The sequence below is a fragment of the Geotrypetes seraphini genome, chromosome 3 (assembly GCF_902459505.1).
Source record: "Geotrypetes seraphini chromosome 3, aGeoSer1.1, whole genome shotgun sequence".
Lineage (NCBI taxonomy): Eukaryota > Metazoa > Chordata > Amphibia > Gymnophiona > Dermophiidae > Geotrypetes > Geotrypetes seraphini.
Window position 1 is genome coordinate 258,121,678 of NC_047086.1, and position 18,666 is coordinate 258,140,343.

General features: G+C 43.3%; 1 protein-coding gene across 3 annotated transcripts in view; it reads left to right on the top strand.

The window, feature by feature from the left end:
• The window catches only part of AGPAT4 (1-acylglycerol-3-phosphate O-acyltransferase 4), a 245,138-nt gene that overhangs the window by 151,246 nt on the left and 75,226 nt on the right, over positions 1–18,666 (top strand). For all 3 annotated transcript variants that reach the window (XM_033939936.1, XM_033939938.1, XM_033939937.1), the window contains one exon: positions 12,217–12,319. In XM_033939936.1, coding sequence (XP_033795827.1) covers positions 12,217–12,319 — 103 coding nt within the window. The remainder of the gene's footprint in view (positions 1–12,216; positions 12,320–18,666) is intronic.

Sequence of the window (18,666 nt, forward strand, 5' to 3'; positions counted from 1 at the left end):
TTGTGAGGGCCCCGGCAGGAAGGAGATTGCCTTAGAGAAGCTGGATCGGGGAGGGGGGGGAGAGAGAAGAGACAAAAGGACCTTGAGGAGGGGCAGGAAAGCAGCCTTGAACAAAAGGGAGTGGGAAGATAAGGCAGATCCTGGACTACTAGAGGGCTTAGAGAGGTTGAAACACTCTGAACTGAGGAGAAAGAGAAGGGGAAGACAGGCCCTGGGGAAGGGGAAGACAAAGAGAGTGAGAGACACAAAGACCTGGACCAAAGGTGGGAGGACTCAAAATGTTAGCAGAAGGAAGATAGAGAGGGAGAAACCTGAAACAAAGGGGAGGCAGAAGAGAGGGGGCAGATGTTGGACTATGGGACAGAAGAGACAGAAGGGGAGAGACCCTGAGGAAGAACAAAGAGTTGCAAGATCAGAACAGAAGAGGGAGACATGTAGTCAATAGGGGTGGAGGAGAGAGAAAGGAAAGCTGGAAGGACAGAGAGAGATGTTGGTTGGGGAATGGAGCGAGGTCTGGAGGACAGAAGAGGTGCACTCGATATATATATAAATAAATATGAGTTTTTTTTACTAAGGCGCGCTAGCTGATTTAGCGTGCACTAAATGCTAACACATCCATAGAATACAATGGGCGCACGCTAAATCGGCTAGCACACCACAGTAAGAGGGGGGTATATATTTAGTATTTTATTGTTGGTAGATCATTTTGACTTGGTCATTTTTAAAGTAGCTCGCAAGCCAAAAAAGTGTGGGCACCCCTGTGCTAAGGTATCATCTTTTTAGGTATGATATCGGAGTCACCTTGAAAGAAAGCAGCACTAGCTCAGTGTTTTAAAGCACTGCTTTCATTGTCTAAAAGTCAGGGGTTCAAATCTCAAACAACTCCCCCAGCACACATTTTAATTGTGGCATTCTACCTTGTAGATGAGGTCACTATTGTGCAGCTGCACACCTCCATTTGCACTGAACTAGAAGCCATGCTAAGGTGTGTGTATCTGTTTTTAACCTTTTACAAATGAAGTTATTTATACAATCTATATATTTTTATCATGGGCTTTGTTTGCTGAATGAACTTGTTTCAAGAATGAGCTAATTGGAGCACTCTTTAGTTTGTTTTTTTTAGTTCAATAATTTTATTGAATATTTTAAGAAATACAAGAAGCAGTTCAAATACACACTCTTTAGTGAGAAAAAAGGGTTGTTTTTTAAGCAAGTAACATAAAGCTGTGTTTTTCATGTACTATAATTAGCAAATTCAATTGCTATTTGGCCAGAAAAATAATAGGTTTTGCATGCAATATCTTTGTATTGATGTGCCCTGTTTATGTAGTACGTTATTAAATGTATTTTGAGTTTACTAAAGCAAAAATAAAAACCTAGAACTTTATTTAGCAGATCGCATTGGAAACATCCAAAGCATGCCTTTGTCCTGTCCACAGAACTCACATCTATCAAACTCACATCTATCTGAAGCCCAAACCACGCTCAAAAGTGGTTTATAATGCCTACAAGACCTAGTTTTACAATTGCTATGCAGCTTGTTAGCTTACTCTATAGTATACTGATTAAACCTACAGCCTTCTATACTGATGTTCTTAGTTTGAATCCAATTCACTACCTCTGACAGAAAATAAATAAATAAAAACATTAAACAGATTTTATTTTTTTTTAAATGGTATGGTGCCAACATTTTTACAATTATAATAAAAAATAGCATAAAGTCGCCATTCTAATAATGTCAGAATTATAACTTTAAGGACATTGGTCTAACTCCCGCCTAAAAAAAACAATTCTGTAAAGGGCGTCTAAAAAGATGGGCATCCAACTGACGCTGAGCACTGCTCAGCGCAATTCAATAAAGTGCGTCTAATGAGGACGCCCAAACTACGCCTAAAGTTAGTCGTACTTTGCAGAATTTGTCCCATAGGCAGTTCATCAAGCAACTTAAGGGTTTAATACACCTTTATGCACATTAAAGGCATTAGCATACATTAAACACTAAGGCCCAGATTCTACAACAGCTGTACTACTGCCACCTATCTTAATTGTTTTAATTGCCTTTAATCGACCATTGGTAATTGGCTTTATCAGGTGCTTCACATTGGCAGCAGAGAAAGAGCTATTATTTTACTTGTTTCTCCTGGCATGAAAATGTATTTTTATCTAGTGGAAAAACCACAGTTACTTACCTGTAAGTGATCCAGGGACAGCAGGTGGGTGATATCATCCACGGAATCTGGCCCGTACTGTGCATGCGCGGGTGCCTTCCTGCCCACTGCAAGTTCGCGGGACCATCAGTTCAGTAACAAAGCTAAGAAGCCAAGAATGGAAGGTGATAGGGTTGTGAGAATATCTGCCTGCTGTCCCTGGATAACACCAGTTACAGATAAGTAATTGTGCTTTATCCCGGAACAAACAGGCAGCATATTCTCACATAGGGGGGACTCTCCAAAGGGGGTTGGAGGGCAATTGGCTTCTAGTTAGAGATTACATTTTGGAGAACTTTGTGGCCAAACTGATTATCATTACATTACATTACATTAGTGATTTCTATTCCGCCATTACCTTGCAGTTCAAGGCGGATTACATTCAAACTAAAAACAAGAATTACATTCAAATTAAAAGGATGAATAAGCGATGACATAGAATTTTTTAAGGTAATAAACATTGGGTAAAGAGTTACCAAAGGGAAGTGGAGGTCTTTAGGTAGATAAGAATAGGGTGAAATTATGGGTTTTAGATAACGTTTGATAGATAAAAGAGTATTAGAGAGATCTAAGGGTAAATAGAGTGTTAGATATTTGGTTGGGATTGGTTGTGCTGGATAGGTTTTATGTATTTTTTGAAGAGTGTGGTTTCAATATCTCTCCTGAAGGCTTTGTAGTCTGAAGTCGAAGATAACAGAGTAGTGATTTGTCTGTCCAGTTTAGCTGCTTTGGAGGCTATTAGGTTGTCATAAAGTTTTTTTCGTTTGACATCTTTGGATGATGGGTGAGAGAAAAGTGAGTGGGATCTTCTGTGTCTGATTGAGGAGGATTGATTTAGTCGGCTATTCCAGTAGGTAGGGCCCTCTCCATTGAGAGCCTTATAAAGTAAGCAGTAGAATTTGAAGTGTACTCTCGCTTCTATTGGAAGCCAGTGCAAGTCATGGTATGCCTCTGTGATATGATCATATTTTTTTAGGAAATATACACGTCTCAGGGCTGTATTCTGTATTGTCTGCAATTGCTTCATCATGGTCGCGGGACAAGGTAGGTATAGTATGTTGCAGTAGTCTATCATCCCAAGGATAAGAGATTGTACCAATAGTAGGAATTGCTTCTTTTCGAAGAATGTTCAGATTTTTCTTAGATTTCTCATGGTAATGAACAATGCCTTTATTATTTTGTTAATTTGGGGTTGCATGGTACAGCCTCTGTCAATTGTGATTCCTAGCAATTTTAGTGTAGGTTGTATTGGTTATGAGATTGAGTTTATTACAAGATTAGTTAATGTTGGAGTTTTATTGTTTTCTAGTAGGATGAAATTTGTTTTGTCAGGGTTAAGTTTTAATTTGTGCTCTGTCATCCAAATTTCAACTGATTTTAGAGTTTTGTGTGTTATGCTAGTCATGACGGGTTCTGGTTGGTCGAAGGGCAGGAGAATAGTGATGTCATCTTCGTAGCTGTATGAACTTATTCCATGATTATCTAGGTAGCTGAGGGAGGCTATGTATATATTGAATAGTGTGGGTGATAGGGGTGATCCTTGGGGAACTCCGCAGGGGTTAGACCATGGTTCTGATTTTTCTTGCATTGTTTTAACTCTGTAAGTTCTTGATTGCAGGAATCCTTTGAACCATGCAAGTACCTTGTCTGAGATTCCTATTGAGTCGAGAGTTTGTAGAAGCATGTCGTGGTCTACCAAGTCGAAGGCTGCAGAAAGATCTAGTTGTATCAGCATGATTTTCTTGCCTGTACAGAGATGTTGTCTTGCAGTGTCTATTAGTGTTCCTAGTAATGTCTCCGTGCTGTATTTGGCTCTGAATCCCGATTGTGTGGGGTGGAGTATGTTGTGAGGCTAAAGTTTTTGATACGAGACCTTCCATCAGCTTGATGTACAATGGGATTGAGGCAATGGGTCTGTAATTGGAAGGTTGGTCTTTTGCTCCTTTAGGATCCATTAATATCGGAGTTATTATGATTTCGCTGATTTCTTGTGGGAAGTAACCCTCTAGTAATGATGAGTATATCCATTGTAGAAGTAGGGATCGGAATAATATGCTTGAGTTTTTCAGTAGGTATGGAGGGCAATGGTTGAGGTCACAGGCTGCATGGCTGTATTTATTATAAAGATTGTTGAACTCTGCCCATTTTATAGGTGAGAAATGGGACCAGGTTCTATCTGCTACAACTGATTCTTTTTCTGTTGGTAAAAATGATGTCTCTATGTGTGAGGGTGTTCCGCTGAAAGAGGCTCTGATATTTGCGATTTTGTTTTTGAAGTAGGTAGCTAAGAGGGTGGCTGTAGGTGGGGGCGAATTGTTGTTCTCTATGTATGGTGTTGTGTTTGTGAGGACTTTTAGTAGCTGGAATAGCTTTTTTGAGTCTTGGGGTCCATCTCCAATTTGTTTCGAGTAGTATGCCCTTCTTTTTTCTTTCAGTTTTTGTTTGTACTTTCGGTTTGTTGTTATCCATGCTGTTTTTGTGGATTCTTGGTCGCTTTTTCTCCATTTTCTTTCTAGTTGTCTGCATTGTCTTTTGAGTTGGAGAAGTTCGTTGTCGAACCATTTGTTTGATTTCCTGTGAATTTTGGTTTTAGGTTTTTCTGGGGCTAGTTCGTCTAGGGTGGCCCTACTTAGCAGGTTCCATTTTGAGATTAAGTCTTTAGATGTGTAATGTTGGATTATGGTGTCTGTTTTAGTCCAGAATACTGTGGAATCTATATGTTTGCATGAGTGGAAGGTAGTCTGTTGAGTAGTCGGAGTGTGTTTGTTACAGGACCAATTGATTTCAAATGAGTAGGTGTAGTGATCAGACCAAAGGGAACGGTACTATTTTCCGTTTAAGGTTTGAATTTCTGGGTGTGAGGTCTGTTAGGCTCCAGAATAGAGATGGCAAACTACAGACCAGTGAGTCTCACTTCAATAGTGAGCAAACTAATGGAAACCCTAATCAAACGCCAATTGGATAAGATCATGGACGAGGAGAATCTACAGGATCCCCGCCAACATGGATTCACTAAGGGGAGATCCTGCCAATCCAATCTGATCAGCTTCTTTGACTGGGTGACGAGGAAGCTGGATGTTGGCGAGTCCCTGGACATCGTCTACCTGGATTTCAGCAAAGCATTTGATAGCGTGCCACACCGCAGGTTACTGAGCAAGATGAGTTCTTTAGGTTTAGGCGACACATTAACCAAATGGGTTGGGAACTGGCTTGGGGGTAGGCTTCAGAGGGTGGTGGTGAATGGCACCCCCTCCGAAATGTCGGAGGTGATAAGTGGAGTGCCACAAGGCTCCGTCCTGGGCCCGATCTTGTTCAACATCTATATAAGAGACTTGACAGAAGGGCTCCGAGGTAGAATAACATTATTCGCCGATGATGCCAAACTGAGCAATGTAGTGAGCAAAAGCACAACAGACAAAAAAGCAATGGCAGACGATATGGTGCATGACTTACTTCTGCTGGAGCACTGGTCTAGGTCCTGGCAACTCAACTTCAGTGCCAAAAAATGCAAAGTCATGCACCTGGGAAACCAAAATCCATGCAAGATTTACACCCTAAATGGTGAGATTCTGACAAGAACTGAAGCAGAAAGAGACTTAGGGGTGATTGTCAGGGAAGACATGAAGTCTGCAAACCAAGTGGAGCAAGCTTCATCCAAAGCAAGGCAAATCATAGGTTGCATACGCAGGAGTTTCGTCAGCCGTAAACCTGAAGTCATTATGCCACTGTATAGATCCATGGTGAGACCGCACCTGGAGTACTGTGTGCAATTCTGGAGGCCGCATTACCGCAAAGATGTGCTGAGACTGGAATCGGTCCAGAGAATGGCCACCAGGATGGTCTCGGGACTCAAGGAGCTCCCGTACGAGGAGTGGTTAGGGAAATTGCAGCTCTACTCACTCGAGGAACGTCGAGAGAAGGGAGATATGATCGAGACATTCAAGTATCTCACGGGCCGCATCGAGGTGGAAGAAGACATCTTCTTCTTCAAGGGTCCCGCGGCAACAAGGGGGCATTCGTGGAAAATCAGGGGCGGGAAGCTGTACAGTGACACTAGGAAGTTCTTCTTCACTGAAAGGGTGGTTGATCGCTGGAATAGTCTTCCACTTCAGGTTATTGAGGCCAGCAGTGTGCCAGATTTTAAGGCCAGATGGGATAGACAGTGGGATCTATCCGCAAAGATAGATAGGGAGGGTCACTGGAGTGGGCAGACTTGATGGGCCATGGCCCTTATCTGCCGTATGTTTCTATGTATGCTACGATGTCCAGCTGGTGTCCTTTTTCATGTGTAGTTTGAGGAAATATTTTCCAAACAGTAGTGGGTCATGAATGTATGAACTGAGGACCCGGTGGCTCCTTTACAGATGTCCTTAATAGGAATGAAATATAGATGGGCTATTGAAGTCGCTATTGCTTGCACCTTATATGTGGTAGCATGACTCTCTAGCATCAGACTAGTCCAAGTATAGCAGAATGAGATATAATTACATTACATTACATTACATTGGTGTCTTCTATCCCGCCAATACATTTCAGTTCTAGGCGGTTTACAAGAGTTGGCCTGGGCATTTCCAAGGGAGAATACATGGTTAATAGATGTAGTATGCGTCGGGATCTGTGGAGGGTCGATCAGGTTTAGTTAGATCATTTGATAAATTTCTTGAATAGAAAAGTTTTAAGTTCTTTCCCGAATGTTTTGTAATTGGGCGTTATAATCAGCAGATTGGAGAGGTGGCGGTCTAGTTTCGCTGCTCTGTTAGCTAATAGTCCGTCGTATATTTTTTTGCTTTGTATATCTTTGAATGGGGGATAGGTAAAGTGTGTATGAGTTTTCCTTGGTCTGGATGTGTTTTTCCTGATTAGGCGATTGCTCAGATAGATTGGTCCGTTTCCATTTAGGGCTTTGAATAGAGTGCAGTAGAATTTGTATTCAAGTTTTAAGTTTTCAAATTTTATTAGGATTTTATATATTGCCTATCAAGATTATCTAAGCGGTTATACAATCAAGTACTCAAGCATTTTTCCTATCTGTCCTGGTGGGCTCACAATCTATCTGGGGCTATGGAGGATTAAGTGACTTGCCCAAGGTCACAAGGAGAAGCGTGCTGTTATTCTGGGGTCAGTGTCTAAGGTTAGCCATGTTTCTGTGAGGAAGAGGCATCCTAGTTTTTCTGTTTCTATCCAGTCCCTTATAATCTCAGTTTTTGGGCTTAGGGATCATGTATGCACATTTTATTGATGTAAATTCTGTTTTAGTGTTACTTTAAGTTTTCGGGTAGATGAGGTTGTGTGCTTGGGGGGTGAATTTGTTCCTGGGATGGTTTCGGGAGGCATTTATAGGTCTTCTCCCCCAGGTCTGGGGGATACTGTGGTGCATGCAGGAGGAGCAGTCAACCACGTTTATACTGTATCTCCCTGCTGAGTGGTGGTTTCTATTACTTGTTACTAAAACTGGAATTGGAGAGTTATAGTTTCGTTTTGCTTTCCGGTTTGTTAGGATAAAGAGTAGTAACAGGATAATGACTATTTGTTTCTGTTTTGTTATCTTCATTTTATGAAGTTGAGAGGTGTGGGTTGGTTGGTGTGTATGTGAGGAAGTTTGGAGTGAGTTGTATTTCTTTTGGGTTTTCTTTTTTTTTGTGGTATGGGTAGGATTATTTTTTTGTTCTAGGGGGGACTGGAGTGGTGTCGGGCGGAGGAGGGAGGGAGAAGATGGAGGGAACCTCCGCCTTCCTCTGCCTTGCTGTTCTGCAATAAAAACTTTTCAGCTGCCCTCAAATAGGGCAGAAGAGGAGCTGGAACTCTGCTGTGGGCAGAGCCAGGCCTGACCCTCGCATCTGGAGTGGCGTCGGGCAGAAGATGGAGGGACAAGATAGAGGGAACCTTACTCCTTTCTCTGCTTTGTTGCTCTGCAAGGCAGTGCTGGTTTCTGGACCACACGGTGGCCTTCTGTACCCCTTAATAGAGCTGAGAGAGGGCTGAAGGGAGCCCGAGTTAAAAGTAGGCAGGGCTTCCTCCCAAAGAAGCAGGCAGGGAGCAGGATCCGGTGAAATGAGGAGAGACGATGTGGCCTTCCTTCCCATGTGGAGATTGTTCTCTTGGTTACAGGGGTTCCCAGCTTGTTGGGTCAAATGACAGGAACAGCTGAGTAGAAGTTCTGTGAGGCTTCATTCTATCCAAATAGCAAGCTACAGCACATTTGCAGTCCAATGTGTGAAGCACTTCCTCACCAGGGTGAGCATGTGGTTTTGGAAAATATACTGGATGATTGATTGGCTGGTTGAGATGAAACTCTGAAATAACTTTTGGGAGGAATTTTAGATGAGTTCAAAGAACCACCTTATCAGGATAAAATGTAGTATAAGGTGGATCTGCTACAGTATGCTGAATTGAGAGCAATGAGGAAGACCACTTTCCAACTGGGGTGCTTAAGAGATGAAGTGGACAGTGGTTCAAATGGAGGCTTCATGAGTGTGGAAAGCACCACATTAAGATCCTAAGCTGCTAGAGGAGGTTTCAGAGGTGTATTGGATGTATTGCTAAGGGCTTGTTGTCGAGTGGTGTGTGATGAACTCTCACTGAATTAGTCTTTAGTCCAGAATGTAGAATGTAGTCCAGGTGTAGGAGATAATCCAGTATGGATGAAAGATGACAGGTCACTTGGTCCAAAGATTTGACACTACACCAGAATGAAAAGTGAATCCACTTGAAGCGGTAGCAGCGCTGTGTGGAAGGCTTCCTGGATGCTTCAATGATAGTTGACACTGATACAGACAGCGAAAAAGTATCTACTGTTTGGCAGAAAGATACCATGGTAGGGTAATTCTGTGGTTTCTTCTGCAGATGAAAGGCATAGCCCCAACTCACTACTTCAAGGACCCACTGATTTTATGTTATGAAGGTCCAGTGCTGTTGGTAATGGGAGAGTCTGAGGTGAGGGCTGAGATACACCAGCTAAGCTGTCTATAGGAAGGAGTCAAAATGACTGTTGCTGCTTAGGTTGAGTAAGCGCAGAAGTTTTATGTTGCCTTGGGCATCTTGATTAGATGTTCACTTAGACACAGGAGACTGATGGTATTTATTTCTGGAATAGTATGAGGAATGTTTGTAGGAGTTTGAAAATAGCTTAGACTGCTGAGATTGTTGAGCTTTCAAGGAGGACAGAGTGGTCATACAGTTGCCTCCTCTATACGATCTCCAAACAAGTCATCACCCATACAGGGTATGTTGGAAAGACGGTCTTGAACATTGGCATCCAGATCTGAGAAACTGAGCCAAGCCTTTTTGCGCATAGTGATGGACACCACTGAGATGCGAGAGGCTACATCAAAGGCATTATATATAGAGCGTCCCATATATTTCCTGGTTTCCAGGAGGTCATGCTTGGGATGCCAATAAGCTGAGAGATGTTTAGAGGATATGTACTTGTCATAAGTGGATATCCTCTGGACAAAGAACTTCAGTAAAAGGTCATATAAAAGGTGAGATTTAGTATGTTGCTCATGAAGCCTTGGAAGACCCTGTGACCAAATTTATCTAGCATACCGCCCTCTCTGCCCGGGGGAGCACTAGCTAGTTTCTGGAGCTGTAAAGATTCCACTACTAGTGACTGGTGTGGCAGCTGTAGTTTGTCAAAGCCAGGGGCAGATTGCAACTTGTAAAGAGATTCCAACCTCTTTGGAGCCACTGGTGCATAAAGTGGGGATTCTCAGTTCATGAGGTTGTAGAGAGGAACCTTCAGGCAGTTCATGGGCAACTCTTGCAGTCAAGTGCCTCTCTGAATTCTGCAGTAGATTCTGTTTCAAACTCAATTTTAATTGGGAGAATCTGCCCCATTTGTCTGATAAACTTGGAGAAGGACAGACTGGCAGAGGACAAACTCTGATCAGGCAGAGAAGCCAAATCTGAAATACTGCCATCAGAAATGGTGCTTGCTGCTGTGAAGATAATGTTTGTGCGGTAGATAGCACAAATTGTGCTCGTTACTGCACAGATACTGGAACTTGCACCTGTACGGCATTCAGTACAGAATGCGCATGTACAGAGGTATCCATCCATTGTCTTTTTGATGATGAAGATGCTTGTGTTGCAGCAGTAGTGGAGGGGAAACAGTGCTTGTGCTTCTTTGCTCTCTTACGCTATTCCCATGATGGCGGCAGCACTGAAGTAGCTAACATAAAGCTGGTTGATGGCCCTGGTGTAGGGCATCAAAGAGGAGCCTCAGTGTTGGAGTTGGCCATCCTCAATGCCATTTCTAAATTGTCCCAAAAACCTAAAAATAATCAAAAAGTCAACAACTCCGAGAAAAAAACTGTCAAAATAAGGTTTCTCAGAGAGGAGTGCTAGTAGGCAAATGTATAATATGAGTATTAAATAATACAAGTATTAAAGAAATATAATACGGGATGCCATAAAACATACACAAGTAATATGCACAGAAAATCCATGGATATCACCCACATGTGAGAATATGCTGCCTGCTTGTCCTGGGATAACTGATTTTCTGTCTGATGTGATTCTGTGGTTAAATTTAGTCTATGCTATGATGATGCAAGAGTAGTATCAAGAAGGTGATGGGTTAAATTCCCAAAAATTTGGGAACCAATATGGGTGTGTGGTCTATTCAGGCATGTATCGTGTTTTCCTGAAAATAAGGCAGGGTCTTATATTAATTTGTGCTCCAACAATCATCTCTCCCTTCCTCTCCTCCACTCTAATTCTTCCTCTTTCCTTTCTCCCCCCCTCCCCCCCACCATGTGCAGCATCTTTCATCGCCTCTCACCCATCCGCTTGTGCAGCAGTTCTGAGGCCTCCAAAAACAGTGGCACAACTTTGAACGGGCTGCTTTGCAGTCTTCCCCCACCATGAGCCTGATATACCTCCACTTCAAAGCCTCCAAAGCAGTGGTGGTGGTAGAGCTCCAAACGGGCTGTTTCGCGACCTTCACCGCCGGGGTCTTCCCTCTGCCGTATCACTGATGATGTCATCAGTGATGTGGTTGGGGGAAGCCCTGCTGGGGAAGGCTGTGAAGCAACCTGTTCATAGCGCTGCCGCCACCACTGTTTTGGAGGCTTCGGAGTGGAGGTATGTCAGTCTCATGGTGGGAGGGTTGGTAGGGTTCCGCTGCACAAAGGGATGGGAGGGAGGGAAAGAAAGACGCTGGAGAGGGAAGGCCCGGCGGGGAAAGCTGGGAAACAGCCAGTTCAAAGGACTGCTGTTGTTTTTGGATGCCTCGGAGCTGCTGCACAAGGGGATGGGTGAGAGGCGAGGAAAGATGCTGCACGTGGGGGGAAGGAGAGAAAGGAAAGAGGAAGTAATGGAGTGGAACCTTGGGAGAGATGATTGGCAAATTGGGCAGCACTAGTATCGGATGTGAGTCGAGGAGTGTCAGGGTGGCTTCAGGGGTCGATCTTAACTAGAGCTTATTTTGGGGGTAGGGCTTATATTAGGAGCATCTTTAAAATCATGTTATGGTTTATTTTTGGGGTAGGTCTTATTTTCAGGAAAACATGGTAGCTGGGTTTTAAACTATTAGATAGGAAGGTCTTGTATAACTATGCATGGTATTCCCATATCTGAGTTTGGTGTAGTTTTTTAATGGAGATGTAAGGTCACAGTATAACATACAAAATATCAATAGTTTTGCTCTTTTTTTGGTTTTGTTCTAACTGATAATCTTTATACTTTATCTTTTGTGCTTCCTGTGTTCATTGCTTTTCATGTTGAGTTTTTTTTATATTTTGGCTGAATTGTAATGTAGTCGCAACAGTTTGTTTCTTTACCAATAAAAATTACTACAAAATTTTTTTTTACATAAACAAGTATTAAGGGCCCCTTTTATAAAGCCACAGTAGTAATACTGCAAATGCACCAAAGCTCATTCAATTTCTATGAGCTTCAGCACATTTATCGTGGTTTTGTAAAATGGGTCTTAAATATGTTCCTGAAAATTACCTGCAGATTTTTTTGTTCTTATCCTGACAGTGACCATAATATTCTCTATTTGTAGTTTCTGCTGTATACGACTCAACATTGAATTTTAGAAATAATGAAATACCAACCTTATTAGGGGTTTTAAATGGAAAGAAATACCATGCAGATCTATATGTTAGGTAAGTAGTATCCATTCATTATTAGCATTTTTCGTTTATTATGGTTTGCAGTATGTTCATCATTCCAGTAATTTGGCATGCTGTTTCTGGTGCAAAGGGCATATGAGTCCTGACAGTAGGTGATATTCCCATACTCACGAGTTGATTGCAGAAGGATAAATTTACATCTGCCTTGAACCACAAGGTAATAGCGGAATAAAAATCACTAATGTAATGTAATTCTTCTGCTCCGCTTCATTCTCCAGTTTTTATCTTCTACAAGTGAGTTGAGATGAGAAGGTATGATTCTGATCTGCTCTTTTTATTATTTTTGAGTTTTTTATTTGAGTTCGAAGATTTTGGTGCTGGAGAGGTCTCCAGTGATCCTAGGGCAGCTCTGCCTGGGAGAGGATGCAGATTCTTTGAAAGTAGTTTGTAGCTGTCAAGGCAATCCTCGGGGTTCCTGTCCATCTAGCCTGAATTTGGACTTGTGGAGCTTTGGGTCCATTCCCCTTGAAGCTAGCTTGCATTCTGATTTATCAGGTGGTTGAGTGCAAGGCTGTTTGACCTCTGTATCGGTCCAGCAGGGCTTTACAAGTGCCGGTTATGTAAGTTCCTGACCCCAATTCATGCACGGGTCTGCAAGGGTTGAGACCTCAGTCAGGCTCTGTCTAACTGGAAGCCTGAAGATCCCAGCAACTGGACTTGGTTTGCTGATTGAGGCAGTGTCTTCTCCAGTTCCAGTTTTGGTAACAGCAGACTAGCCCAGCACAGACAGACAGTGAGTACTGTCTATTGAAATCCATGGGAAAATAAGGGGAGGGGGGTGTCTGAATGTGCTGATTTTAAGCATTTCTAGGGCTGTGTCTAAGGTCCCTCACCTCTAAAAACCTCATCCCAGAATTTTTTGACCCTTTAGGGGTTTTTACCAAGCCATTTTTAGTGTGACCATGTTGCCACGGCAGCCATCTTGGGTTTTCTCGATTTTGATTAAAAGCCTCCATCTGCTTAAAAAACCCTTCAATTTCACTCAGAATCACTTAGGATGGACTCCTGTAATGGAGATACCTATATCATGCCAGATTTACGATGTCTGGTTGGTTGAATAGCGGCAGTGTACATGTGCCTTGGGGCACATGAGGGAAGAGCAGGAGCTTCGGGCTTAGCCTCTTCTGGTACTCTGAAGGCTGGAGGATTGCAGAGGACTCCTTGTTCTGGCAAAAGAATACCACTTTGGAGGGTGATCAGGCGAAGCGCAGGTGTGTGGAACCAGTGAAGCCCAAGAGAAGGCAAAGAGTAGCTCTAAAGGGCCTTGATAATTTCGCACCTGAATTACTGTAATTCCCTCTATAAAGGCACAACCCAAAAGGAAATAAAACGTTTGTAGATCATGCAAAATACCACAATCAAAGTAATCAACGCTAAAAAATATGACCACGTCACACCACTACTCATTAAGGCTCACTAGCTTCCTATCGAACACAGAATAGCATATAAAATCCTTTTACTAACATTCAAAATCCATTCACCAATTCCCCAGATTTCTTGAATAGATTTCTTATTCCATATACCCCCCAAAGGTCCCTTCACTCCATCGCAAAACCTCCTTACCATTCCTTCTCATTAATACAATGCGCTCAAACATTTTCTCGATTACAGCTCCTACCCTCTGGAATTCTAAATTTGAAACTATTGAAAATCAATATCGAGCTAGGTATCTGCGCCTGGTGAATTTCTCCATTACTCATCTATTGACACCAGAGATATTAGTACGTAAGTACTTTAAGGAAATACTGGGGTTACTAGGCACAGACTCCATAAGTATCAGTAATTGTTATTATATTCCTCAAAGGAAAAAGAAATTAATTCCAGAACAAGGAGTAGACCAATTAGAACCGGTACAATTTGACCTTACTGCTTTTTTGGAAGACTCTAAAGATACGATTTCTACTAGGTCTACTCTCTTGTTAACTTGTAGTAATGAATCAGACAAGGGACTTATTTTGAGAACACACTTTAAAAATAAGACAGTTAAATTTTGTGGGGATACAATTCTTATTTTCCCTAGCAACAGCAGCAGATGAATCCAGAGACCAATGTGATAGCACACATCTACCAGCAGGCGGAGATAGAGAAACTGATTAACAGGTGGTCCCATTGGCTGGCACTCCTCCTGTATCTCCAGTATTCTCTATCTCCCAGCAGGAAATGGTCGCTATTCAACTAGCTCCTGAATTCTGGCTGTGACTGGAACTTTATTTTCTCCTGTTGAAGTTTCTCTTCAGTGAGACTGCCATTTTGTTTCTCCTGTTGAGGTTTCTCTTCAGTGAGCTGGCAATACTATTTCTTCTGTTGAGATTTTCTCTTCAGTGAGACAGGGGTGTCTGGCTTAACAGTGCCGGCTTTAGGGGTTATACCTGGGGCCCCCCCAGGTCCCTGCCTCATCCTTCCTCCATTGCTAGAGGGTCTGACTGGGTCTCAATTTTTTTCTTCTTTCCCTTCTCTGTTAAAAAAAAAAAAAAAAAAGAGACCACAGTTGCTACATTCTGCTCTGTTAGTGCTGCTCATCCAGCTCTAACTGGCTTCAACCGGCCCTAACAACAAGCTTGTGAGTATGTCTCTGTTTTTTAATGTTGGTTGAACTTCAGGTTCTGTTTTGGAATCTTAGTAATGTGGGTTCGGTCAACGTATGTTTAAGGAATGGATATTTTATTGAGGCTAGGTTTTATAACTAGAAATCCATAGAGGGAGCCGGGACTTCCCGCCCTTTGCATGCATGCGCTTGGTTTCCTTGTTGGTTACAGCGCGGCAGTAGCGGTGCGATTTCATGCTCGCACTTGTTCTCATTGATGAGTTTCAGTGTAGCAGTAGTAGTCCTGTTTATTCTGAGGCTCTCTTTCATCGGTGTGTGTCACGGCCATGTGCAGCTGATTGTGCAGGTGCCGGTTTATAGCAGCGCACATGAGATGGGACATGTTTTTTCCGGCGCTGTGGACCATTCTTCTGGTTATTCCCCGAGTCTGATTTTCTTTCTATGCAAGTCACGGCAGGGTAAATTTTGCGGGGCTTGAATCCGACTATGTTTCTAGGAGCGTTGATGCAGCGGCCACGTGTCAGTGAGAATCAGGCGTGTGCTTGGGTCTCTGGCGATGGCGGGAGAGCTGCAGCGTTCCGGTAGTTTGTTTCCAGCTGACTTTGGGGCTTCTCTCCTTTCCGGTTCAGACAAGTTGTATGTGTTTCACCAGCTTTGGGACAAGCTTGGGCAGATTTATATGTCTTATGTCTGTGTTCCTGCTGTACTCCCTTGAAGGAAGCTGCTTGTTTAATCGGACTCGGGTTAGCATTCAAGGGGTTTACCAGAGAGACTCTGACCTGTGCTAGGTCACCCAGTCTCGGTTTGTCTCTGGACTGGGGCGACATACGGCGACTCACGGCACGGTGAGATCAGCAGTAAGATAGTGCCCTGTATTTCACACAGGTATCTCATTGTCTCTCTTGGGGTCCCTGCAGATTGATCCTTTGTCTGTTGGTAACTGTCCTTATTTGGGCCTCTGTGCTGAGCTGCATGTGTCTAGTAGTGGCACAGGATATATATGCCTAAAGGTAGTACAAACAGTTTCCAAGTTCGGGCTGTCTCTATGGGCATAATGACACTGCGCATCTTCCTGCGGTCAGGACTCTCTTTCTCTATTTCTGAGGGGGCCTGGACTTCAGATTTCCATGCTTATCACGCTGGTTTCTCCTGTTGCCATTTTCTTATGGCACATGCTAGACAGGACCCCCGACCAGACAGGAAGGCTGTACAGCTCCTTTTAACCAGGAGCCAGTTACCTATTCTATCAAACCTGCGGAGGATCACGCGCTATGTGGCTGTTAGCCTCATTCCTGAAGCTCTCATTAGAGATGTGAGCTTTGTCTGATATCTGTAAGGATGCTGTTGTTTTCCACGGGGCGGTAGATGCAGCATCTTGATTGAGTCTAGTACGTATTCACTTTAAAGGACATGCGTATTTCGCTCATGATGCATGGAGTTAGTACTGTTTTCATGGTTCCAGTATATTCCTCTTTACATTGTGAAACTTGATTTTTCCTAGGAGAATCTTCTTGCAGATCCTACAGTTCTCAACCTGACCTTCTGCACTTCATTCTGAGGGGATCTTGACTTCTTCCAATGACTCTTCAGGCTTTCTCATGAGGGAGAAGATGCTATAATGTCAGGTCAGGGGGCTGGGAAGATTTTTCAGGATGCTTGCAACTTTGCATCCTCTTCAGGTTTCCAGTTCGTTCTTGGAGTCTCTATGTTTTGTGTTTCCCTTTTCAGTGTTACTGGTCCTCAGGACAGTTCTTGTAGTTCTTTGGGAACTAAGGGACGTTGTTCCACTTACTGCATGGTGCCCAAGACGGAGGCATTGGGCTGGCTGGATCCCATTCTGCTGAATTAGTTTCTCAGAGTTACACATTTCTGTAGAAAAACTGGGAGAATATTTACATTTTCCCTATGGACTCTGAATCAGCACTAGGTTTGCTTGCCTCTCTTTGAGCAGCGCTTTCGGTTTTGGCACATGCCATTTCACCTACCGAAGGCTTCAAGAACATTTTAGAAAATGTGGGCAGTGGTACCGTTTTGGCACTACCAGGTGATTCACCTAATTTCTTCTTGACTGACTGCTTGATTCGGATGTCTTCCAGTCAGTCGGGCCATTTGACTGACACGAAAAGGGTGGTTTCTTTTCCTCAGTTCTTTGGACGTGAATCTTTGAATTTGCACAGCGCTCTTTTCTCCTGTACTATTTATAGGTATATCGGGGAGATGTTTTTATTCATATAGGAGAGAAATGTGTTTCTTCCCAGAGACTAGAGTGATGGGTCACAGTCTCAGGTTTGCATTCTTCTTTGGTCACCATGACCGAGTATGGGATTCTGTACAGGTTATAGGATCCATGTTGCTGACTCCACTGGGAACTTCGGCTTGCTTTCCCATTATAACGCTACAGCAGTTGCTTTTGTTCCGGTGGTTCCCGGTATCTCAGGGCTCCAATTATTTGGTAGGCTCCTCATGCATCGCTCTGTATGATTTGGTGGCTCAGCGAGATTTCTCTTTTCAAAGGCATGCCTCGGTCTTTGCTGGACTAGCTCATGGCCACCAAACATCCCGGGCTGTCGGGTTGGGGGGCTCGATGCCTTGCATCCTCAGCTCCAGGAGTCTGGTCTTAAGAAGCGACTCAGTACTTGTTCATTCTTCTACTCTTGAGCATGGTCAGGCTACCTTTCTGGAGCTTCAGACCATTCTTCCGGAATGCCGCTGAGGGTCCTTTCAGTCAGTATTATGATGGGGGTATTTCTCTACAGCTTGGGCAGTAGTTGATGTACTCAGTTGCCAGGTACAGTTGTTGTTCTACTTCAGTGGGTGGACCCTCATCTTCCTCTTCTGTTAGCAGATCATTTTAAGGGTCAGGCAAAGAGTTTGGATAGACTTTTTCGCCACGAAATCTGAGCATGGCCCATTTATTGTATGTTACAATGTACAGCGCTGTGTACGCTCTAGAAAGTGTAAACGTTAGTAATAGTGAAATCTTCTACATCCTGGATATTGGGAATTTTGGCTCAGGCCTTCCAGCTCTTTTTATGGGCGTGAGATCTCCTAGACCTCATGGCCTCGTCTCACAATTCAATGCTTCCTAGCTTCTTCGGCGGGCACAGGGAGTGGAAGTTAGAGGGGGTAACAGCGTGGCTTCTTTCTCACCTCTGGTTTCTCTTTTTCAGTGTTTTCCCCTGGCTGATGATGGCTTGGATTTGCCATCTCAAGCTCGCTTTCCAGGCACAGTATTTGTAGAATCTCTGGCTTGGCTGCGCCATCCTTGCTATACGGATCTGATGAGTCTTTCGACAGCCGGACTAAGAAGTTTCCTGGTATCTCCGGATTTGCTCACCTAGGGTTCGATCAACATGGATATTCGTACTACTTTGGTATTACGACCTAGCTTTTGAGAAGTCATGACTGACGTGTAAGGGTTATGCGAAGCAGGTTGTTTCTTCTCTTATCCAGGCGCTACAGACGTCTTCACCTGTGGCTTCTGCTTCCTTTTGGAGGTTTTTCCTTTCTTGGATACTTCTCAACATTTGCACCCTTCCAGAGTTCCTTTTTGGCACAGGTGTATTGCCGAGGGCTTAGCGTGCAATTCCCTTCAGCTTCAAGTGCCATTCTTAGCTTGTTACAAGGGCTAGGTATATTGCTCTTCGATTACTTCTCAGCTTCTTGTAGTTCAGTTCCTAAACGGAGTATGGTATATTTGTACACCTCTTAGAAAGCCCTGTCCGGAGAACAATCTTCAGGTACTTGGCTTCATTTCCTCCTTGTGCCGTTGAAC